Consider the following 21,245-nt stretch of genomic DNA (forward strand, 5'->3'; position numbering starts at 1 on the left):
TGTATAAAAAACAACATGAATATTTAGAATAAGTTTTGAATTAGAAATTTTATTTAAATTTTTCTCCCAGAAAATTATAGCAGTTTTATAAAACAGTTTTACAGCAATTTTAACAGGAAATTATTGATATTCCTATTAATTATGTTTTCTGCTTTAAAATAGAAAAGTTATTTTAAATTTGTAATTGATGAAGGTGGTGAGAGGAGAAGGAAGCATAATTATTTATTTCAAAAACAATAAATAGAAAAACAAAAACATTGCTTTTATTTTAATGTAAATGAAACACACAGAAGGATATTTTAAGATTTTTCTTCTGCATATTAGCTTCAGAAGTACTGTACAGTGAAAAAGAAAAATACTGACACCATGAAAAGACATACAACATGCACAAAAATTCTGGAATGTTTTGAATTGTAAAATCATAAATATGGAACATTGAAACATCAATTTCTTGTAAATTTTAACTTAGTAAAAATGTCCTCCTCGGCTTGTTCATTTCATTAAACTGTACCTAATGGATAAAAGTTGAACAAAGTTATTGAATCTGAAAACTTAAAATTTTTTTTTTTTAAAGCTAACAATTTTTCAAAAAAGCAGCGTGACCAGTACATCCCAAAACTTTTTAACCAGTCACCTATTGTAAAAAGCTGAAAACATTTTATTCAAACATTTAAAAAGAATTACATAATTTACATTAAACATTTAAAAAGAAATTCACTGCTTACTTAAAAGTAACCGATGTAAATTTTTGAGTTGTCATGGTGAAAAATATTAATGTAGCACCAGTCTGTCAATCATAAATTAGAAGTGATTATCAAAAATTGTGCAATACTTTACCGAGTGCAGGAATTTCGATTTTGAAATTAAATAATGATTAAAACACTGATGATTGATTCTGTTCTATGTTAGGGTGGCACTATTCTTTGTTTGAGTAGAGACCTAGGAAAACATATTTAACTTTGGAAGGAATTTTTATGACAGTTAACAATAACTTGAATTAACAAATTAGCAATAACTTTTACAATTGTTGACAATTAACAATAGCTTCCTTAAATAACACACACATTTTCATTACATTAAAATTCATCTTTAACAAAATTAAATTTAACTCTTGATTTTAGAATTTCAAAGTTAACATATTTTATAGAGAAAAGTTAAAGAAATATATTAAGATTGATTTGAAGAATAACCATAAGATGCTTTCTAAGCAATTTAGGTAGTTTACATTATTTTCTAGAAAGAAGTTAAAAAGCCACACACATTGACCATTTAAAGGATGTAACAATTTTTCCTATTAAGAAATCATATTTTGCATAATTTATTTTAAATTTGTCCAAAACTTATTGAATATATATATAATTACCTTATGTCTCATAAATGTATTTTTTGACCATCAGTTGGATAAAAAATTTAATTAATATTAATTTTTACAAAAATTTTTAAAATAATAAAAGTCTTAACACCAAAAATACATATTAATCATAATTTTAATCAGATTTTTTGTGTGAAGATGGTGTCATTATGGTCCATATTAAGAAAAGTGTTGTAGACAAAATAAATAAAACGAAAAATGCTATTACAAAATATGGATTTTGTTTAGAATATTCAAATGTTTTGTCTAGAATTTTATCAAACATTGATAATGGAGGTGGTACAGTTTCAGATTTGGAATTTTTATAAAAACTCTCAGCAAACCTCTTTAATGTTTTAGAATTGACATCAGGAAGACTAAATCTGTACAGTTTTTGATGACGAAAAAGTATGATATGTGGACATGTATTTATTTTGAAACGTTCTTTAGTTTCAGGAGCTTTCAGAATATTCACACTTGCTACGTTAACCTTGTTTTTAAGTTTTACACCAGCTGTTTCTAAATGCATAAGCTCTCGATTCTTACAGCAAGAATCATCGTGGAATATCACCAGCCAATCACCTGTAGTTGCACCGGTTGCGGCTTGCGTTAGATGTTCAAATGATGAATCATCTAAATCCACTGTAGCTGGCTCAATATTGTCTTGCAACCATGCATATAATATTTCATGATCAAATTTACCAGAATAAATAGCTGTTTTGTTGTTTCTTGTGTATAGTAACGTAGGCAAGCGCTTAATACCAAAACGTTTTTTCATTTCTTCAGATTTTAATCTAACAACAAGTAAACCAAGGTTGTCTTCTAATTCTTGACTCATGCCACCGAGCAGAACTTCGGCTTCTACACAGTCAGTACAAGCACAACATGCTTGAGTAAATAAAGCGACAAGTGTGTGATCTTGTTTTAAGAGTTCGTCGAACTGGGTAGATTCATCTTGAGATTCGTTGATCTCTCCCTTCGTTGAAATAATTAAAAATATGAAAATAGTTACAAAACTAGTTATAAATGACATGATCGTAAAATATTGGAACTATTTCACAAATTCCACCTGTTAATTCTCATAATGATCCACTGATCTCTATCAGTCTAATGATCTTGCAGCTGTTCATACGTGTTTGTTTACTTTAGTGTTTAATCAGTGCTTGACGCTTTCGACTGCCTTTTTCTGCTCATTAAAGTTTTGAAATTCATTATAAAAGGGCGACAAGCTGTTTAGAAATAAATAGCTTTGCTTAGAAACTCGTTGCATATTGTGTACACAAGATTAAACTCAAACTGCAACCGTGATTATTCAATCTTGTTTTGTAAACAAATTTATGAAATTAAATTAATATTGGAATTGGAAATGAATTTTCTTCCTAAAATAATGCTTCCCCAATTGATTTTCAAAAAATCCAAATGTAATTGGCTTATTAAAAATTGATTCTAGTTTAATCTAATAGATGAAACTTGTTCTATTTTTATTCTCGATATAGCTTAGTATCAAAGATACATCCTTTTTCGCATTTAATGCATTGCTTTAGTTATCAATTGTCATTTAATTTTTTATGCTTATTCACCGAGAAATCTTCTAATTTGTTTCTATTATATTCATTATATTATGTCTTAATTCCAATGCAAAATGTTATATATCTTAAGACATATATAAAAAGATTTGGTGTTCTTCCGAAATTTTTTATTTCCCAAATTGAATAATAAGAGACGAATCCTGAATAAACAATTTATTTGATGTAATTACTTTGTGTATTGTGTTTTCTTATTATTGTGTGCTTAAAATGTTATTTCTTATAGTTATTTATTTTGATGGATAATCCGAAACAAGTTATAATATATATTTTTTTCATGTAACACCTAGAGTTCACATATATAATATATCAACTGGGATATTCTTAGATGTAATAAAAATTTAACCATGAGGACGGAGATATTCCAGTATCGTGATCTCTCACACCTACTATTATCACCAAGGTGCCAAATAGATTTTAAACCTGCAAATTTAAAAAAAAAAGCATGTAGATGTTTGCCTAGGGGTGGCTTTGAGTTAAACCTTTCAAGTTAATCCCTTTCTGTGACATTTTTTTTAAAGTTTCTCTTGGTTCGTTGCGTGGAAGTTATTCTGCCGCAGATCACGATACAGAAATCTCGGGGATATTTCCGTAACGTGATCTGTTGCACCAACTACAATCGCCAAGGAGCCAAATAGATTTTAAACTTGCAAATTTTTAAAAAAAGGCAACATGTAGAATTTTGCCCTGGGGTGGCTACGAGTTAGTCCCTTTCTGTGATGTTTTTTTTAGTTTCTCACTGGCCACTGCCCGGAAGTTTCCAAGACTTGGCGATTATTCTGCCATAGATCATGATATAGAAGACTTTAGCAGGCTTGTATTAAAAGTCAGCTCTTCTTTAGAAAAACCAATACAGAATATGTTTTCATGAATGAAAATAGTTTGATCAAATGAGATGTTCTGTAACACTTTCTTTACATAACAAGAACTGAAATACAGTAGAGTCTCGAAAGTTCGAGTCTCAGAAGTCCGAGGTTCCACTTAATTCGAGGTGCCAAATTTTCCCCCTAGCAACCAAAAGCGCTCTTCCCATTTCCTCTCGCAAACGAAATTATGCAGGTGTTATTTTTCGTTTCTTCCTGGAAAGAAAGGAATTTTCAAACCAGATCTACAAGAGTTTTATTCTTCCAAGTTCAATTGTACTAGTAGCTTAGATGCTAGTTAGGGACTCAATACACGTGCTTGCTTGATCCTTATTATTTTGGGAACTTATTGCTGTTGAAACAGTTGCGTTAAGGTGCCTGCTGCGAAAATGAGTGGAAAAAATAAGAGAAAATTTGTATAACTAAATTGAACACTATAAAAAGATTAGATGCAGGTGAAACAATACAAAGTGTTGCTACCGATTTGGGTGTTGGAAAGGTAACAGTTGGTGACTGGCGCCGCAATCAAGTAAAAATTGAGCAGTTTTGTTCAAAGAAGTGCAATGAGACTCCAGGAGAAAAAAGAAATCTATGAGAACATCAGACTATGAAAAAACTAGCAAGGCTTTATTTCTTTGGTTTACTCAACAGCGTAGCAAAGGTACTCCTATAAGTGGCCCTATTCTTCAGGAAAAAGCTGTGTTTTTCAGAAATCAGTTCAAAGAAGAAGAAGATTTCGCAGCAAGCGTTGGTTGGATAGACCGTTGGAAAAAACGATATGGTGTATGTCAACTAAATATTTGCGGTGAAATACTCTCGGCAGATACGTCAGCTGTGCAGGCATTTCAAAAACGGATTGAAGACATTATATTGACGGAAAAGCTCACACCTGACCAGTTATATAACTGTGACGACGCAGGTTTGAACTTTAAGATGTTGCCCTCAAAATCCCTTGTTTCAAAAGAGGAAAATTCAGCTCCAGGTCACAAAAAACAGAAGGAACGATTAACCATTTTAGCATGCGCCAATGCATCTGGAAATCATAAAATGAAACTGACTGTGATTGGGAAATCTGCCAAACCTAGAGCCTTAAAAAACATCACTAAAGAAGCCTTACCAGTACATTACACAAATCAGAAAAGTGCATGGATGAATCGAGAAATTTTCAAACAATGGTTTTCAGAACATTTTGTTCCAGAAACACGGAAGGCATTGAGAAAAAAAAATTTGCCTTGCAAAGCAATTTTGTTTTTAGATAACGCTCCATCTCATCCGGACGATGATGATCTACGTTGTGGTGAAATCCGTGCTATATTTTTTCCTGCCAATGTTACAAGTTTGATTCAGCCAATAGATCAGGGCGTATTGGAAAATTTAAAGAAAAAATATCGACACCGTTTGTTACAACATTTAGTTCAGTCTGATAATGAAAGTGTTGCGGATGTATTGAGGAATGTAAGTCTGAGAGATGTTGTCTACTGGATAGCAGATTCTTGGGAAGAAGTTCAACCTGCGACAGTAATTAAATCGTGGACTAAGTTTCTACCTGAATTGGTTACGCCTATTGAGAAAATTAATGATGATGATAGTGAAACAATTGTTTTGAAAGATTTGGTGAAGAAATTACCAGGCTGCGAAAACTCTAATGCAGTTGATCTAAATGAATGGCTAAATAGTGACGACAAGCTGGAAATAACAGACTCAAGTATTATAGAAATGATGGAAGATGAGGAAGAATATGAAACAGAAGAAAACGACTCTCCGTTATCAGAAAAAAAAATCTCATAGTGTAGGTTCTGCAGCCTTAGAACTAGCCTTAAAATATGTAGAACAGCAAACTGACGCCACCCCTGCAGATGTTTTGCTTTTGAAGCGTTGGCTGACTATCGCATCAACAAAGAGAAGTAATATATTGAAGCAACAAAAAATTGACAATTTTTTTAAATTGTAAAGAATCTTTTACGTCATTATACTAAAGAATAAAAGATTTTAAGGTAATATGTTCATTTTATTTAATTTCATTTGTAGCTGTTAAAAATTTTCTACTTTTTCGGAAAATCCGAGTTTTCAGTAATCCGAGGTTGTGTCAGCCCCAATTACCTCGAATTTTCGAGACTCTACTGTACCTATAAAAATAATAATGCCTATAATTCTCTTCCTATATAAGTCTTCTTTGCCTAATGCAAAACTCTACAATCCTACTGCAAAATAATTTTCATCTGGTGCAGTCTCTTATTATACAAGGTCCAGATTTCCTAGGTGAAAAATATTTTTCTTTATTAGTTATTTTTTAAATGCAACAGCAGTATTATACATAAAGCAATGTCATTTTTTTGAGAAATGTTTCAAAAGAAAAGCCTTGTAATATTAACATCAAATTTTTTTAATTATTTAAAATATTCAATCTTTGAAAAATTGTTAGCATGTTTAAAAAAGTGGCCATTGGTAGATATGCTACAACTGACTGTTGGCAAAAATATCCTAATTTTGACTTATAGTTTTTACTATATATGTTAATTTCTTATCTGAATTAAATGTCCTTGTATATATGTTTTCCTATTTGATCCACAAGCCTCCACATATTATCACTTGTTAATTTTACATTGTAAATTTTTGTTACCATTTAATTATTTATCCACATTTTACATTTTGCTTTTTAGATTTATCAACTAAAATTCCTTCATCTCTTGTTTCAAATATAATATCAACAAGCTCTGGCATTACTGATCAAAATGTTCAAGATATTGTTACTAAACATACTGATTCAAATGCTGTGACTGAACACCATGATCCAGATATGGTGAGATACTTTTTTTTTTATAATATCTGTTTCTCATAAAAAAAAAATGGTTTAATATAAATTTACTTAAATATTTCCATATTTAATTTACTTTGATTTCATTATGCTTATTAATAAGAATGTTTTTGTTATTCATTTCATTCCTAAGCCTTTTTAGAAGGGTGGTTCATCCTATAAACGCACCCTCTTTGCCCTATTTTGTAAAAGAAGCCGCCGGGTCATTCCATGTCAAATCATACAGGATTTTACAAAAATGGCACCCACCATCTCTGATTTTGATGAAAATTTGTACACTTATAGAATTTTTTGTGCTGATTTCAAAAATATCAATTATATTTAAATCGGTTAAGGGGTTTAAAAGTTATAAGCATTTGTATTTTTGCCAAAATGGCACATTTGCCGCCATTTTGATTCATACATCAAAGGCTATTAATGATTGTAACTCACCTTATATTTGTCATAGAGCAATAATTTTTTTTTTATTTTGTTCAGAATAAAGTAATCTGTCATATAAACACTTTTTTTTGCAAATAAGTATCTTACTTATTTAGTAAATGGGTCTGTTTTGCAGTTTTTTGATCAGCGGAGTTGAGTAACTTCAGGAGATTATTTCTGGCAACTCGCCCCCTTCAATTTCAAAAATATTTTATTCAAAGATAGTTGAAAGTGCAAACTAACATCTGATACAAAAATTTTGATGGGCCGTTCACTCACTTTTTAAAAAAAATATATTTTTCTTATGAATCATTATGCGTTAAAAGTACTCGTAGTTTGATGATTTATAGTCCTTAATTATAACTAGAGTATAATAAAATGATATAAAAAAATGTGAATGGTAGAAAAATATGTAAAATAAAGTAATCATTTATTAAATTATTTAATTATTTTTTTTCTTCTTTCTTTGAGCCCTCAAAAAAGAAAAGAAAGGACAAAATTTTAGAATGAACAAAATTTCACCTTTTTTCCAAATAAATTTATCCAGAATCATATAGCTTTGGTAAATGAGAGGGATCAGAATCCAAAAAAATATAAATAAAAGTTTCTCTGAAAGAGTAGAGGGCAGTACCAAATAATAAAAAGCAGCCATTAAATTTTTTTTTAATTGAACTAACTTTGATCTTTATGGAAGGAGAAAATCATTGCACACTTTAATATAATTCAAACATTTTGTTTGATTCTAAAATGTAATTGAAGACCAAATTATGAATATTTGAAGTTAATTTTATCCTTTTATTTGTCACAATGATTGTTATGGTAATGAGATACTCCTAAAAAATTTCATTTGAAACACTGATAAAGTTAAAATATTTATTATAATTATATTGAAATGAAATGATTTTATATCACTAACTATAAGATAATTTGCATGCTCTTATTTCATCACTAGTACCTGCAGGCCCTTTTTATTCTCAAAAACTTTTATTATAATTATATACATCTAATTTTTTTTAAAAAAACTTCTGAATATAAAAAAAAAAAATTCTGAAAACTATTGACACATTCCATCCCTACCTTCCCAAGAAAGAATCCATTTATTTAGAACAGAACAGAAATAAATAAGTTTTCAAAAGTTTTATATGTATCAATTTGATATTTAAAAAAGAGTTTTATTATGAAAACCCAAGTATTATATATAGTATTGGATTAACTTTGAAAGATTTTAAGTATAGTTTAAATTCACAAAAGATTTTAGAACTTCAGAGACTATATAACTTATTTCATTTAGGAGCAATTTAGATTTTAAGGAAAGTTTAATTATATGCCTCATACATAAGGAGTATCTTTTGTATCAGTATGAAATATGTAAGGTGACTCGGAGTAATTCACGATCACTCTGTTTCTGGGGTAAATAATGATCACCTTAGTTTTATTTTAAAAAAATAAATTTTTTTTTAAAATTTGAGGCATGGACAAGAATGCTTGTACATTTTGCTAAAGTATAACTACATTTACTTAATTAAAGTTTTTTGTTTAATCTAACAAAATAAGTATCTTTTAAACTGCTTTCTGTATTTTCCATTTTAAAGATGGGTTTCAAAATGTGCACATTTCAGCAAAGATCCCCTCCTTCTCTTAATAATAAATATTTTGAGTTACTTTCTTTTTCTTTGATATAAAAATAGTGTAAGCTTTTGTTTAATTGTTTCATATCTACTGTAAACATTATAATTAACTATAGGAAACTATATCAAATGTTGCCCCCATGGGGTAATTATTGATCTTGGGGTAATTCCTAATCATTGTCATTTCTCTTTATAAATAGTATTAAAAATAGCTAATTGTCTTTTCTTAAATGGCAGTTCAAATTTATTAAGTAGAACAACCATTAAAATATATTTTAACTGTAATCACAAAATTTGTTTTTAACTGTATACAAGACAAATGTGTCTGTATACAAGACAAATTCGCCCCATTTCTGGTTTGCCTTACCTTGCTTCTATCTTAATTTTATGTGTGTACATTGTTAGAATAATTTTTAAGTTTATAAATTTGCCTAATATGAATATGGTGAGAAATTATAAGACTAAAAAAGATACTAAGCTTCTAGAAAGCTAAATTAGTGAATTTCTTTTAATGATTGAAAATGAAATTTCAGTGTGAGAGCTGCTGTCAGAGCTGTTGACATACCTTACTTAACTTTACACACTCACTAAATGAAGTTAAAAAATCCAGCAAAAGTAACTTATGTGGGAACTCTTTCTTATATTCCAACAGAACATGAGAATGAGTTGGCTGCTTGCCTAATATGTATGGCACGATGCAAAGATTTTTGGAAAATTTAAAGTGTTAATCTTTATTCTTTGCTTTTAAATAAATCGTTTTATTAGCTGCTTAAACATTTCTTTGGTTTAATTGTTTGATCTTGATGTTTTATTTGTTAATTACCATTGTATAATTATTTTTAAACAACCCCTTTACTATAAAAACTGGTGATCAGTAATTACCCCAGAAGTGATCAGGAATTACCCCAGAAATGATCAAGAGAAGGGGTAATTCCTGATCACTACAAATTTAACATCTTTTAAATTCTAATTAGATTTTCAAACAAACGAAGGTAGCATAGGACTCATCTCATATAGTCTCAAACTTCCAGTAAATATTGAAATTCTATCTAGAATTGTTTTTTTACAAAATAGATCAGGATTTTTGATCAGGAATTATCCCAGGTTACCCTATATAAAAAAATTAAAAAAAAAATTGTGACTTATTTAATTCTCCTTCCAATAAGACCAAGAAAGTCTCCCTTCATGTCATAAGTGTAGATCAGGCTAAAACATACAGAGCTAAATTGCAAATTTCAGCAATTCCTGGCGAGAGATTGTGTTTGTCTTGTTCAGTCTCAAATTTTTTCCTTTCTTTTCTTTTTTGAGGGGGGGGGGAGCTCAAAGAAAGAAGAAAAAAATAATTTAATAAATGATTACTTTATTTTACATATTTTTCTACCATTCACATTTTTTTATATCATTTTATTATACTCTTAGTTATAATTAAGGACTATAAATCATCAAACTACCAGTACTTTTAACGCATAATGATTCATAAGAAAAATATTTTTTTTTAAAAAGTGAGTGAACCGCCCATCAAAATTTTTATATCAGATGTTAGTTTGCACTTTCAACTATCTTTGAATGAAATATTTTTGAAATTGAAGGGGGCGAGTTTCCGGAAATAATCTCCTGAAGTTACTCAACTCCGTTGATCAAAAAACTGCAAAACAGACCCATTTACTAAATAAGTAAGATACTTATTTGCAAAAAAAAGTGTTTAAATGACAGATTACTTTATTCTGAACAAAATTTTAAAAAAATTATTGCTCTATGACAAATATAAGGTGAGTTACAATCATTAATAGCCTTTGATGTATGAATCAAAATAGCGGCAAATGTGCCATTTTGGCAAAAATACAAATGCTTATAACTTTTAAACCCCTGAACCGATTTAAATATAATTGATATTTTTGAAATCAGCATAAAAAGTTCTATAAGTGTACAAATTTTCATCAAAATCTGAGACGGTGGGTGGCATGGCTGGATGAACTGACATGGAATGACCCTGCCATCCCTTAAAACCACTGCTTTTTTATTCATATTCAATTTTTAGGAATAATAATTGTTTAAGTAATAATTACACAAAAATTATTTGTGTTTCTAGGTTTATTTCTGATTACTGTTACAAATCTTTATTTTCTTAGGATTATTTTCAACTGATTAAATTTTTATAAGCTTCTCTTTTTTAGTAAATTTTTTAAGTGATTTTAAATTTTAAAATTATTTTTTAAAATTAATTACTTTTTTAATGCACTTATAAATGCTTATTTATTAATAATTTTCAGTATAAATTATAGAAATCTTTTAAGTTTATCAAAAATAAATTCTTTTAGTTTACCTTTTTTCTTTTTATATATATATATATACACACAGAGATTGTCTCTTAGCAGGCTTTTAATCATTATTTATTAACTGCAAATTTTTCTCTCATTTAGATAATGAGTGAAAATTACTTTTTGAAATATACAAGATAGTATAAGACAATAACTTAAATATTGTTGAGGATCAAATTCAGTTATTGCATGATATTACACATTTTGATAAATTTTTACAGTGTTACCCTTTCAAAACTCAAAGTGTCTTTTTCTGTGAGGAAGTACTGTGCCTCTTTTTATTCCTAGGGAGAACTCTATATATTCTGAATATTCAATTATACAAATTTATGTGTATATTGTGAATAGTTTTATGTTGCTTTGGGTATAATTGTAATGTGTGTTAGTAGTGTTGATCAACAAAAGTTTGACATATTATAGAAATCTCATTTATAAGATTTCAATATGTTTAATTGAACAAATTTACTTTTAAAGTATTTAGCAGTTGCTTTAATCACTTCATTATATATTACTGTATTACTGAACTTCTTAGAATGTTTATTTTCTTAGAATGTTCTTCTAAAATTTAAGGGTATTTGTTTTTATGTTTTGTTTCAATTTAGACCTTTGAGTAATTTTCCTTAAGTTCGATTCATGTGAAAAATATAGTTTTAATTCTTAGTGCGACTTTTTTTTTGTTGCTATTTTGTGGAATTACCCTTTAAAAAAGAATTTTATGTATAAATTTTCCGAAGATTCTTGTCAGTTAAAAGATGAAAATTTTTTTTTCTCTAAATATTGATTTTTTTCTTTTTGAACATTAAATGTTTAACCTACTATCGAGTAAAAGTTATAAATACTAAGTGTCCTAAAATTTACCATATTAAATTCCATCTTACTTTCAAACTAATATTTAATTTAATTTAAATTTTATTGTTATTGTTTATCTATTTAAACTTTTAAATAATAAAAATAAGAGAAATATGGTAAACTTGAAAAAAATTGTATCATTACTATTATCATTTTCAACCATTATCAATCCACTGTTGGATTTTGCTTTTGTTTTCCAATTCGTGACTGTTTCTTTGATAAATTTGATCACACTACTTTGGTTACTTTACCATTTGATGTCACAAGAATTTCAGTACAAGTTGCTGTACTTAATCATTGGTCTCTATGATGAGTTTTAGGACCACACAATTCCCATACTATTTTCTCAATGATACTAAAAGCTCCAGTCTATTATCGTGTCTATGATACTTGCATCTGATCTTTTCACATAATACTGAGTTCACATCTTTCCATATTTCTTTGTTAGACTTTACATGGATTTCTTGAGAGAGTTCAAATTAACTCTAGTTAATTTTTAATGCCCAAGAGTTAACTCTGTGAGTGTTAGTTCTAGTTTTCTTAAAACAGGCTTTCCTGTATCAAAAAACTGATTTTTCTTTATTATTCAATTGGAAAGATGTGTGTAGCAGGAAAATTTCTATAAAATATGCATAGTATTCACTTTTAATTTCTGTCATAAATATAAGTAAATCTGCTCTTTTTCAAGTTCTTCAATCACTTTTAATTTCCTTAATTGATAAGCATTTAAAATGACTTTTTTCTTAACATTTCTTTTAATCTTAATCTTGCTTAACATTCCTTTTAAATTAATAAGCATTTAAAATGACTTTTTTCTTAACATTTCTTTTAATCTTTCTTAACATATCTTTTAAATTAATAAGCATTTAAAATGGCTTTTTCCTTAGCATTTCTTTTAAATCCCTTTAAAAACAGGTTTTTGATAATTATTTAAATAGTGACCCACTAAGTGTAGAAATACGCCAATTTTTTTTTTTTAAATGACACTTTCTTAGTTAAATTTTTTTTTCAAATTTATTTTTAAATATGTTTTAAATCTTTTTATTTAATTTTGGCATAATTTGTAATATTAAAGGTTTACATTTACATGAGATAGAACTAATTATTTTCTTTAAACCATATCATAGGTTAATGCTATTGAGTATTGCTTGATCCACATCAGTATTTTATAATAAAGATTAAGTAAAGTTTAAAAAAAAATTTCATTTTCAGTTGCATGCTCCTGATTTATGCCTGCATTGCTCTTCTGCAGATCAATATAAATTTTTTTTTATATTGATCTTTTTAATAATTGAATTCAAAATTTTCTCATTATAAAAAAATATTTTTTATTTTTTATTTCGTGATTGGAATTTGTTTTAATCTTTTTTGATTTTTTAAATTTTTCTAAGACATTTGCAATTAAAATAAATGAGTTCATAAATACATTATTCTTGATGAAAACCTTATCTACCTTTTTCATTTTAGTTAGTATTAAAGATTAAGAAATAAACAAATTTTTATGTAGTGGTCATTCAATTATTTTAGTTGGATTAAGTGTTAATACTATATTTTTATTTCCCCCTCCTCTTTTCATAGCTAATTTTTTAATTTATTTTATTTCAGTTTATTTCTGACATAAAAGATCCATATGAACTTCCAAAGAAAGTTTGCATTGCATGCAAGTATAAAATTCCATTTGATTATAAGGTATATTTATTTTTCTTCTAAAAAAAATAAAGAAAAGAATTTGTTATGCTGGGAAAAATTTCAATAAGTTATACTTTTATTTAAAGAAGGGGTCTTCAGTGTGTGTCCAGTAGTTGACATTTTGGTAGCCTGCAAAAATATCTCACTCAGTAACAAACAATAGTTTTTAATTAATTAAAAACTAATGTAAAAAAAACGCTATTATTTCAGACGATAACTGAAAGTACAAATGCTGTGGCCGATATTTGTAAGAAGGATTTTTTAAAATCTTTTTGATGATTTATTTTAATGAATATGATATTAAGCAATTAAGTTTAACCTCCACTTACACAGTTTACTTTACAAAAATATGCTTTTATGTTTGCTGTTTTGAAGCAAATTAATGTATATAAAAGGAGTACTTATATCTCTGCACCAGACCCATATAAATGCACGAACGATCATTATGCACCTATATAAATACACGCCTCCACTTACACATCTTACTTTACAAAAATATGCTTTTATGTATGCAGTTCTGAAGCAAATGAATGTAAGTAAAACGACTATTTATGTCGCTGCTTACAGGAAATTTATCACTATTGCAGAAATTTTTTTACTATTGCTGAAAAGGATAAAAATCCCCCTCTTCAAAGAAAACTTGTCTTCATCGAATTCCCAGAAAAAAAAAGATTAAATTTTATGCTTTTTCGCCACCAGTGCATACACGATTTCAAATTACATTCACATGATTTAAAATCACACCTCGTGATTCCTATTCACGCGTTTTAAGATCTCACATTGTGTTTCGTACTTTTGCCATTTTATATGAAATATTGCTTTTCGTGTTTGCATGATTTAAAAGCCACTGTTATGATTTGTGTTCAAGTGTCTTTTGAATTATACATCGGAATTCGTATTAGCATGATTTTAAAATGTAACATCAAGATTCGTATTAAGGCGATTTTAAAATCAAGCATCTAGATTCATATTAGCGCGATTTTAAAATCAGACATCGAAATCCATATTCACGCAATTTTAAATTTAGATCTTGTGATTCACTTTCGCTTGATTTATAAATCAGGCATTGAGATTCATATTCACACAATTTAAATAAATAAAATCTCGCATCGATTATTTTTTTATTTAAGCATTGATAAAATTACATTGTCATAAATGTTTCCTACACACAATTTTTCTTGCTCAAATTTCAGGTATTTTTAATTATTTAAAATGTATTTTTGCATATAACATTTTCAGCTATTTTTTTGATTTTTTACCAAACTCATTCTAGTGATATGGATTAATATAAAATTCTTTAAAAATTAAACATTTAAAAAAAAATCTGATTTTTAAACGAATTTTGCCAAAATGAAGTGGCAAGGAAAGGGTTGAAACTAATTCCGAAAGTTAATCATTGCTTGCCAAAAGATTTTTAATTAAGATTTTGTGTTTGCAGAAAGTTTCTCATTTTATCAAAGTCTGCTTTGCACATTATTGAAAACTGAAAGAAAACCATGTAGATATACTAACATCAGTCTGGACCAGTTATGGATGTAGATGTAAAAGTAGTTGACTTCATCTAGTCAAAGAATGACATTAATTTAAATTTTGTACAAAATTCAGAAAAACTCAGCAAATTGTCCTAAAACTAATTGCCATCCGTTTCTACTATTGAATTTCTTTACCTATATTAGCACACATCCTTCATGATTTTAAAAATTTATTGTTGTGGCATAAAAGGTTGTAGACCCTAAATTTAGGCTATTGTTGTGCTTCAAATTTTGAATTTATTTTAATAAATTTAACTTCAACTAAATCAATTAACATTGTTTAAAATAAAAATTCTTTTGTGATAAATTTTGCTTTTATTATACTTAAGAAAAGCACATTAAAAATTTTTTAGTTTGTCTTTTTTTAAAAATAGTCTAATGTATGCATAATGTTTCAAAAAATGTCCCAATATTTTTGAAAAATGTTGTCCTGAATTTTCTTTGTCCCTCTACGAAGCCTGTACTTTGTGACCAGATGTGACATAGAAATGATGTTGTATTGATATTGATGCAGTTGACTTTTAACTGTCCATGCTTTTAAGATTTTATTGCTCATTTTGGTAAATCAGTATTATTTTCACATTCTTTTCATAATGATGAATTATTTTTAAAAATTCTCAAAATAATCAGAGAAATCTCAACAAATTTTTTTCTCCAGATATTATGTGTGAACCCTGTTATATTTTATTTTATTAGTCAGTAATTTAATTTTTATTTCATATGTTAACAGTATCACCGATTTATATTTTATTCTAAAATATTTTACTATATTAATGAAAAATTTAAATAAGTTTCTATTTAAATTTCAGAATCCAAGACTACTGAGTCAATTTATGTCTTCTTATACTGGGTTTATATATGATAAACATATAACAGGTCTTTGTACTGCACAGCAAAAGCGCTTAGTAAGTGCTATCAAGTTATCTCAAACATTAGGTGAGTAAAATTTAAATTTTTTGTTTTGATTAGTAATTTTTTTATTTTGAAATTGTCTTAATTTCTGAATTTTGTATTTAGGATACATGCCAATTTTGATCAAGGCACCACAATATCTCAGAGATCCAAAACTTTTTGATCCATTTAAGCCTTCAAGACATAATCCTCATTAGCAATGTGGCTCATTGAAATGTGTTTTGATATTGTATATAGAGTAGTTTTAAATTAAAGAATAAATGCTTTTGTTAAAAATATCTTTGATTGTTTTTTTGTTTTGGTCTTTGTAACACTAAGAATGATATTATTAATTTGTCATTAATGAAACAGCTATAATTCAAACTGAACATTATATATAATATATAGAAAGATATACCACTATTCAAATAAAGGTGCATAATAAATATGTATCTTTTTAAGAAACTGAATTAAAATTTGTTAGCGTTACAACAGATTAGTTAGAGATGGCAAACTCCTATTTTTTTCTGATTATTCCTGTTATTTTCTTTATTCTCTTTTTTCCTACCTTTTCCTATTATTTCTGACTTTTTCTTTTTAAAACTATCTTCATAATTCATTTATTGTTTTTATGTCATTAACTCTTTCTGTTTTCTCTACCTTAACCGACAGTCAAGGAAGCTAAGTTAAGACGGTGATTCAAGGTCACATATTGTACATTTTTAAAAATTGAGAGTGTTGGCAGACTGCAGTTTCTTTTCAGTAAGTTTTTTATTGGCTTGTCATTTGACGATGAAGCAATATAATAAACTAAATATGTGAGGGGGTGCTCAAAAAGTGTTTTTTTAGCACACTTAATAAGTTACTAATAAAGCTCTTGACATTTCGGTTATTTCTTGTTTTATTGTCATAAATCATTTTGCATTGTTATTTTTTGAATGGGTATTTGATAAATTTTGAATGAAAGCTATTGCATTTGGTGAATATATTAATTTAAAGTAAATATTTTTCTTTTGACACACATATTTTTTCACATTTCTTTTGTCTAACCCTCCTATTTTTTGAAAAATTTGGTTGCGGTCTTTGACTAGTTTTAAAATAACATTTTCATTACAAAAAAAGTATAACACTTTTATTTGGAAAGAAATAATAAATTTACCAATTTTAATTATTTATGTATGTCTAACTGTACACAACCAGAACGAAGAGCATTAGTGGGAAAAAAACAGTAATTATTTCAGTTTGCCTTTCTGTACCTAGATTTAGAAATGAAACATCAAGGCACTAGTATTCACATTGTTTGTGTTTATTCCCCATTTGGCTACTGATTCTCTATTATTTTTTTATTAGCAAGAAAGAAACAAAGTTATGTACAATATTCCTCAAAATTCCATTAATTTAGTGATATGAATTTAAATTAGCATTTGTGACTTGATTAAATTTATAAAAGCGAAAAATATCTTAAGAATAGTAATATCTTATAGCCTTATTTCATTAATAAAGCCTTGTGTTATAAAGCAAGCACATCAGCTCCAATTTCGATATTACTTATGATTATGACTTACAATATTACTTTTAACTGTATGAAACTTGTTGTAAATGGTATTATTAAAAAAAATAATAATAAAAGTAATCACTAAGACCATTTAACCGTTACAATTTTTATTTGTATGCCTAAACCTCTTTTTTACCCCAACTTCACAGTTTTTATGTGTCGTGTTTATTTTTTATTTGACTATTAATATTCTGACCATGTAAGCAATCCTATGTAATATAAACCATTGAACTATTGATACCCTGTAAATATTCCAGTATCACAGGAGGAATATACAAGAAATGTGCTTGAATTCATTTGCTTATACAACATTTGTTATAATTATAGTTGTATTGTTTCAACATCTGCAGAAAACTTGGATAGAGCCAAATTGTCACTAACAAAAGAAACAAAAAGTGCTTTCAAAAAGGCCTATAGAGAATTCACTCTAAAAAATGATGATAGAGAGATCAGTATTCCCGAGTTTTTAAGAAGTAAAGAGGATGAAACTACTGAAATATTTCTATCTGAACTTAAAAAACCAGAAACTGAACTGAATAAAATTTTTATAAGTACACTTTTAAATGAAATAAAAAAAAAGAAATTAAAATAATTACTGTTATATTTGAAAAAATGATAGACTGCTGTTGTATTGAAAAAATATTCAAACATAATTTATTAATTTAATTAACTTTCTCTTAATAGATTCCCTCTGTTTAATCAATGGCATTTACATTTAATTTGAATAAAACCTCATCCATTTCTTTTACATGTTTGTTACTTTGTCAACCGATTGGTTCTAATGAATATTTGTCACCTTTTGCTTTACCAGGTTTCCATTTCTTGTCAAAAATTGCCTTTCAAATCCAATATTTAAATCACCAAACTTAAACCACAGGTAGAACTTGCATCATTATAACATGTCAACTTTCAAGGTTGATGGCCACCTTTGAAAATTCGTTGTGTGAAAAGAACACTTTCAAGTTTTGCATATAGTTCTCCCTAATATTTTTGATTGATATTCACCTCGCTGTCTTGCAACTGTTCAAAAAAGGAAACGGTAGAAGGCAATCTTGGTTAATTTTTTTTTTATCTATTTCTACTTAGTAAATCATAATTTATTGTTGTTCAAATAAATACTAATTTTTATCACTGCATTGTACTAAATATAGGAAACCAGATACTATAACTGCTTTTTCGTTAAGCTGTCTTACTTTAAACTTTCTAATTAATCTATTGATATTTATAAAGTAATATTGGTATTTTGATCTTATAAAAGTTTCCAATTTGACTAATTGGAAACGAATGGAGTTAGATAAGATATATTACAGACTTGAATTCTTGATTGTGCATATAGTGAAAGTTTTTTCCTATGTTTAATGAGATGTTGTATTAAGTGTTTATTTTTTAATTATGCTATCAAGTATGTACTATTAATTCAAGTACATTTTGTTTTAATTGTTAATTCAAGCTATTAATTGTTAAAATAATATAATTTATTAAAATTAAACTTTATTTAAAACCTTGTTTTAAACAATGGCCTATTAACTTTTAAACACCTAAATGTTTTTTCTCTACACAAAATGAACAGTGGCTTAATATTTTATTCATTGATATAATTTGCACATAATTGCACTTTTTTTCTAACTTTAAAGTTAAAGGTTTTTCTAACCAAATAAAGAAGACGTATTTAATGTGTTCTCTCTCATTTGAGGTCTTTAAAAGTGTAAAATGCTGTTTTTAAATGTTTTATCAAATTTAAATTAGAGAAAAATGATTTAAAAAATTTTGTATAATTTTAAGTCTGTATTTATAATCTGTGAATATGTCTGGGTTAAGTATGATAGATTATAAGTTCTCTGGGTTAATCAGTGGGTTAAGTATGATTTTAAAATATTTAGTAAATTTAAGCAAGGTTTATTCTATTTGTTTTTGGATTATTTATAATTTTATAAATAAACTCATAAAATGTTAAGAATAATACAAGAATTATTAACGTGAATTGTATGCTGGAATCGATACATTAATATACAAAAATTAAAAAAATTTCAATAATTTATGTTTCAAAATTAAATAAAATTTAAAACAGTTATACCTTATAGATGCATGAACTATATTAAAGTGCATATTAGGCAGGGAACAAATTATTAAAAAAAAAGCCCTGTTGCTAAAATGCATCTAGACGTGCTTCCAAGTTAAGTTTTACTCTTCGAAATTTTACTGAGAGTGAAGATATTCCTAGTAAACTTTGTTACAGATTTGTTTCTTGTATGAAGGAAGAGTATTCAAAAAACAGTTAGTGAGTGGATGGGTGACAATAACACATTTCTTGTGTTCTGAATTTAGGAAATTAGTTTCTACCCTGACAATTACTATAGCTGTTTGTCAAGCAGGTTTTGCATCATAATTGGAATAATATCTAAAAAATGATTTAGTGGAGCTTTCCAGATTGTCTTGTGAAGGACCTTTTGTTTATGTCCACTTTTGAAGGTGTCAGTTGTTATAAATTTCGAATGGTGGAAAAAAGCGTATTTATAACTTTTCCATTTATTTTATAAATAAATTTCTTTAAAAAACTTTAGTCTCAGTAATCTGTAAATAAAGAATATAATTGAAATAAAGTGTCACAATGGTTAAATATTCAAGCAAAAATTTTTTAGTGTTTTTTTTGTATAATTTAGCTGTTAGTTTTAATATAATTAAAGTAATGTTATAAATGGTAAATAATTTACAAACAAGACTTCTGTTTTGAAATTAACTCTTCCACTTCTACCTTCACTCCAGAAAAATTAATAGAGGAGTGAAAAATGTTAAGCAGAAAATATTTAGAGTCCCTGTTTAATTTTCTAGAGTTTCTGAAATATTCATTTCTTTTCTGGAGCTTCTGAAATATTATTTCTTATTTATTTTATATTTTAAATATTCGTAATTTAAGTTTATAAACAGAGTTGTAAATAAAAGCTAAGCTAGAGGATCTTTTAAAGCATAAAAACTTGCGATTGTCATTTATATCTTTGAGAAGTTGTTATTCTAGTAGTCAAATTCTTCTGAATCCATAAAATTTTTAACTTCTTTCAAATATTACTACCAAAATAAAAAGTTTATAAAAAATGTTTGAAAACATGTCAAAAATTAAAGTAAACGCTAAAATACATTTGAAAAAAATAAAGAAAGAAAAACTATTATTTTATTTTTGTTTTACTGTGTTGGAAAGGAAAAACTTAATTCAGTTTTTTTTAAAAATAATTTGATGACTTTAGACAAAGCACAAATTCATTTGTTTCATTCTTACCTTTGAATATTTTTAAAATGACTAATTGTCTTTTTTTCGGTTTATATATTCATCTGCTAAAAACGTTTTTTTAAATTCTTTATTATAAAGTCAGTGTTCCGCTAAAAGGAGCTCAATAATTAGAGTTCCATAGCCGAAAAAAAAAAATGCTGAGAACTGCTGGACCAACGACTACAATGATCTTTAAGAAGATAGTGTTATACACTAAGGAAATATTTGTTTTGCTTTTCATTTATCTCAATTTATTTTACGTTATAGTTTAGTATTGATATAATCGGTATAATTTCTACAGATATGGAACGGTTTATAAGAACTGCTATTAATAATCAAGACAATCACGTTTGCATTATAAATTAACAATTATTTATGTTTTTAATAATACATCTTGTAAAAAAATATAAAAACGAAAATTTTCGAATTATTTATGTCTTAAAGCAAATTAAATATTTCATTTGTTTTAGACTGGAGAAAAAAATT

General features: G+C 27.3%; 2 protein-coding genes across 2 annotated transcripts; one reads left to right on the top strand and one right to left on the bottom strand.

Annotated features, from left to right (window-relative positions):
- Positions 1-241: 241 nt before the first annotated feature.
- On the bottom strand, positions 242-2,519 carry LOC107444216 (uncharacterized). The gene has a single exon (XM_016058306.3). The coding sequence runs from the start codon at positions 2,382-2,384 to the stop codon at positions 1,488-1,490; it is 897 nt and encodes a 298-aa protein (XP_015913792.1). The 5' UTR covers positions 2,385-2,519; the 3' UTR covers positions 242-1,487.
- Positions 2,520-2,616: 97 nt separating this feature from the next.
- LOC107444218 (mitochondrial ribosomal protein S18C) lies at positions 2,617-16,241 on the top strand. The gene is made up of 5 exons (XM_016058309.4): positions 2,617-2,772; positions 6,461-6,600; positions 13,436-13,519; positions 15,861-15,987; positions 16,069-16,241. The coding sequence occupies exons 1-5, from the start codon at positions 2,718-2,720 to the stop codon at positions 16,158-16,160; spliced, it is 498 nt and encodes a 165-aa protein (XP_015913795.1). The 5' UTR covers positions 2,617-2,717; the 3' UTR covers positions 16,161-16,241.
- The last annotated feature ends 5,004 nt before the right edge of the window (positions 16,242-21,245 follow it).

This window comes from Parasteatoda tepidariorum, chromosome 8, assembly GCF_043381705.1.
Source record: "Parasteatoda tepidariorum isolate YZ-2023 chromosome 8, CAS_Ptep_4.0, whole genome shotgun sequence".
NCBI lineage: Eukaryota > Metazoa > Arthropoda > Arachnida > Araneae > Theridiidae > Parasteatoda > Parasteatoda tepidariorum.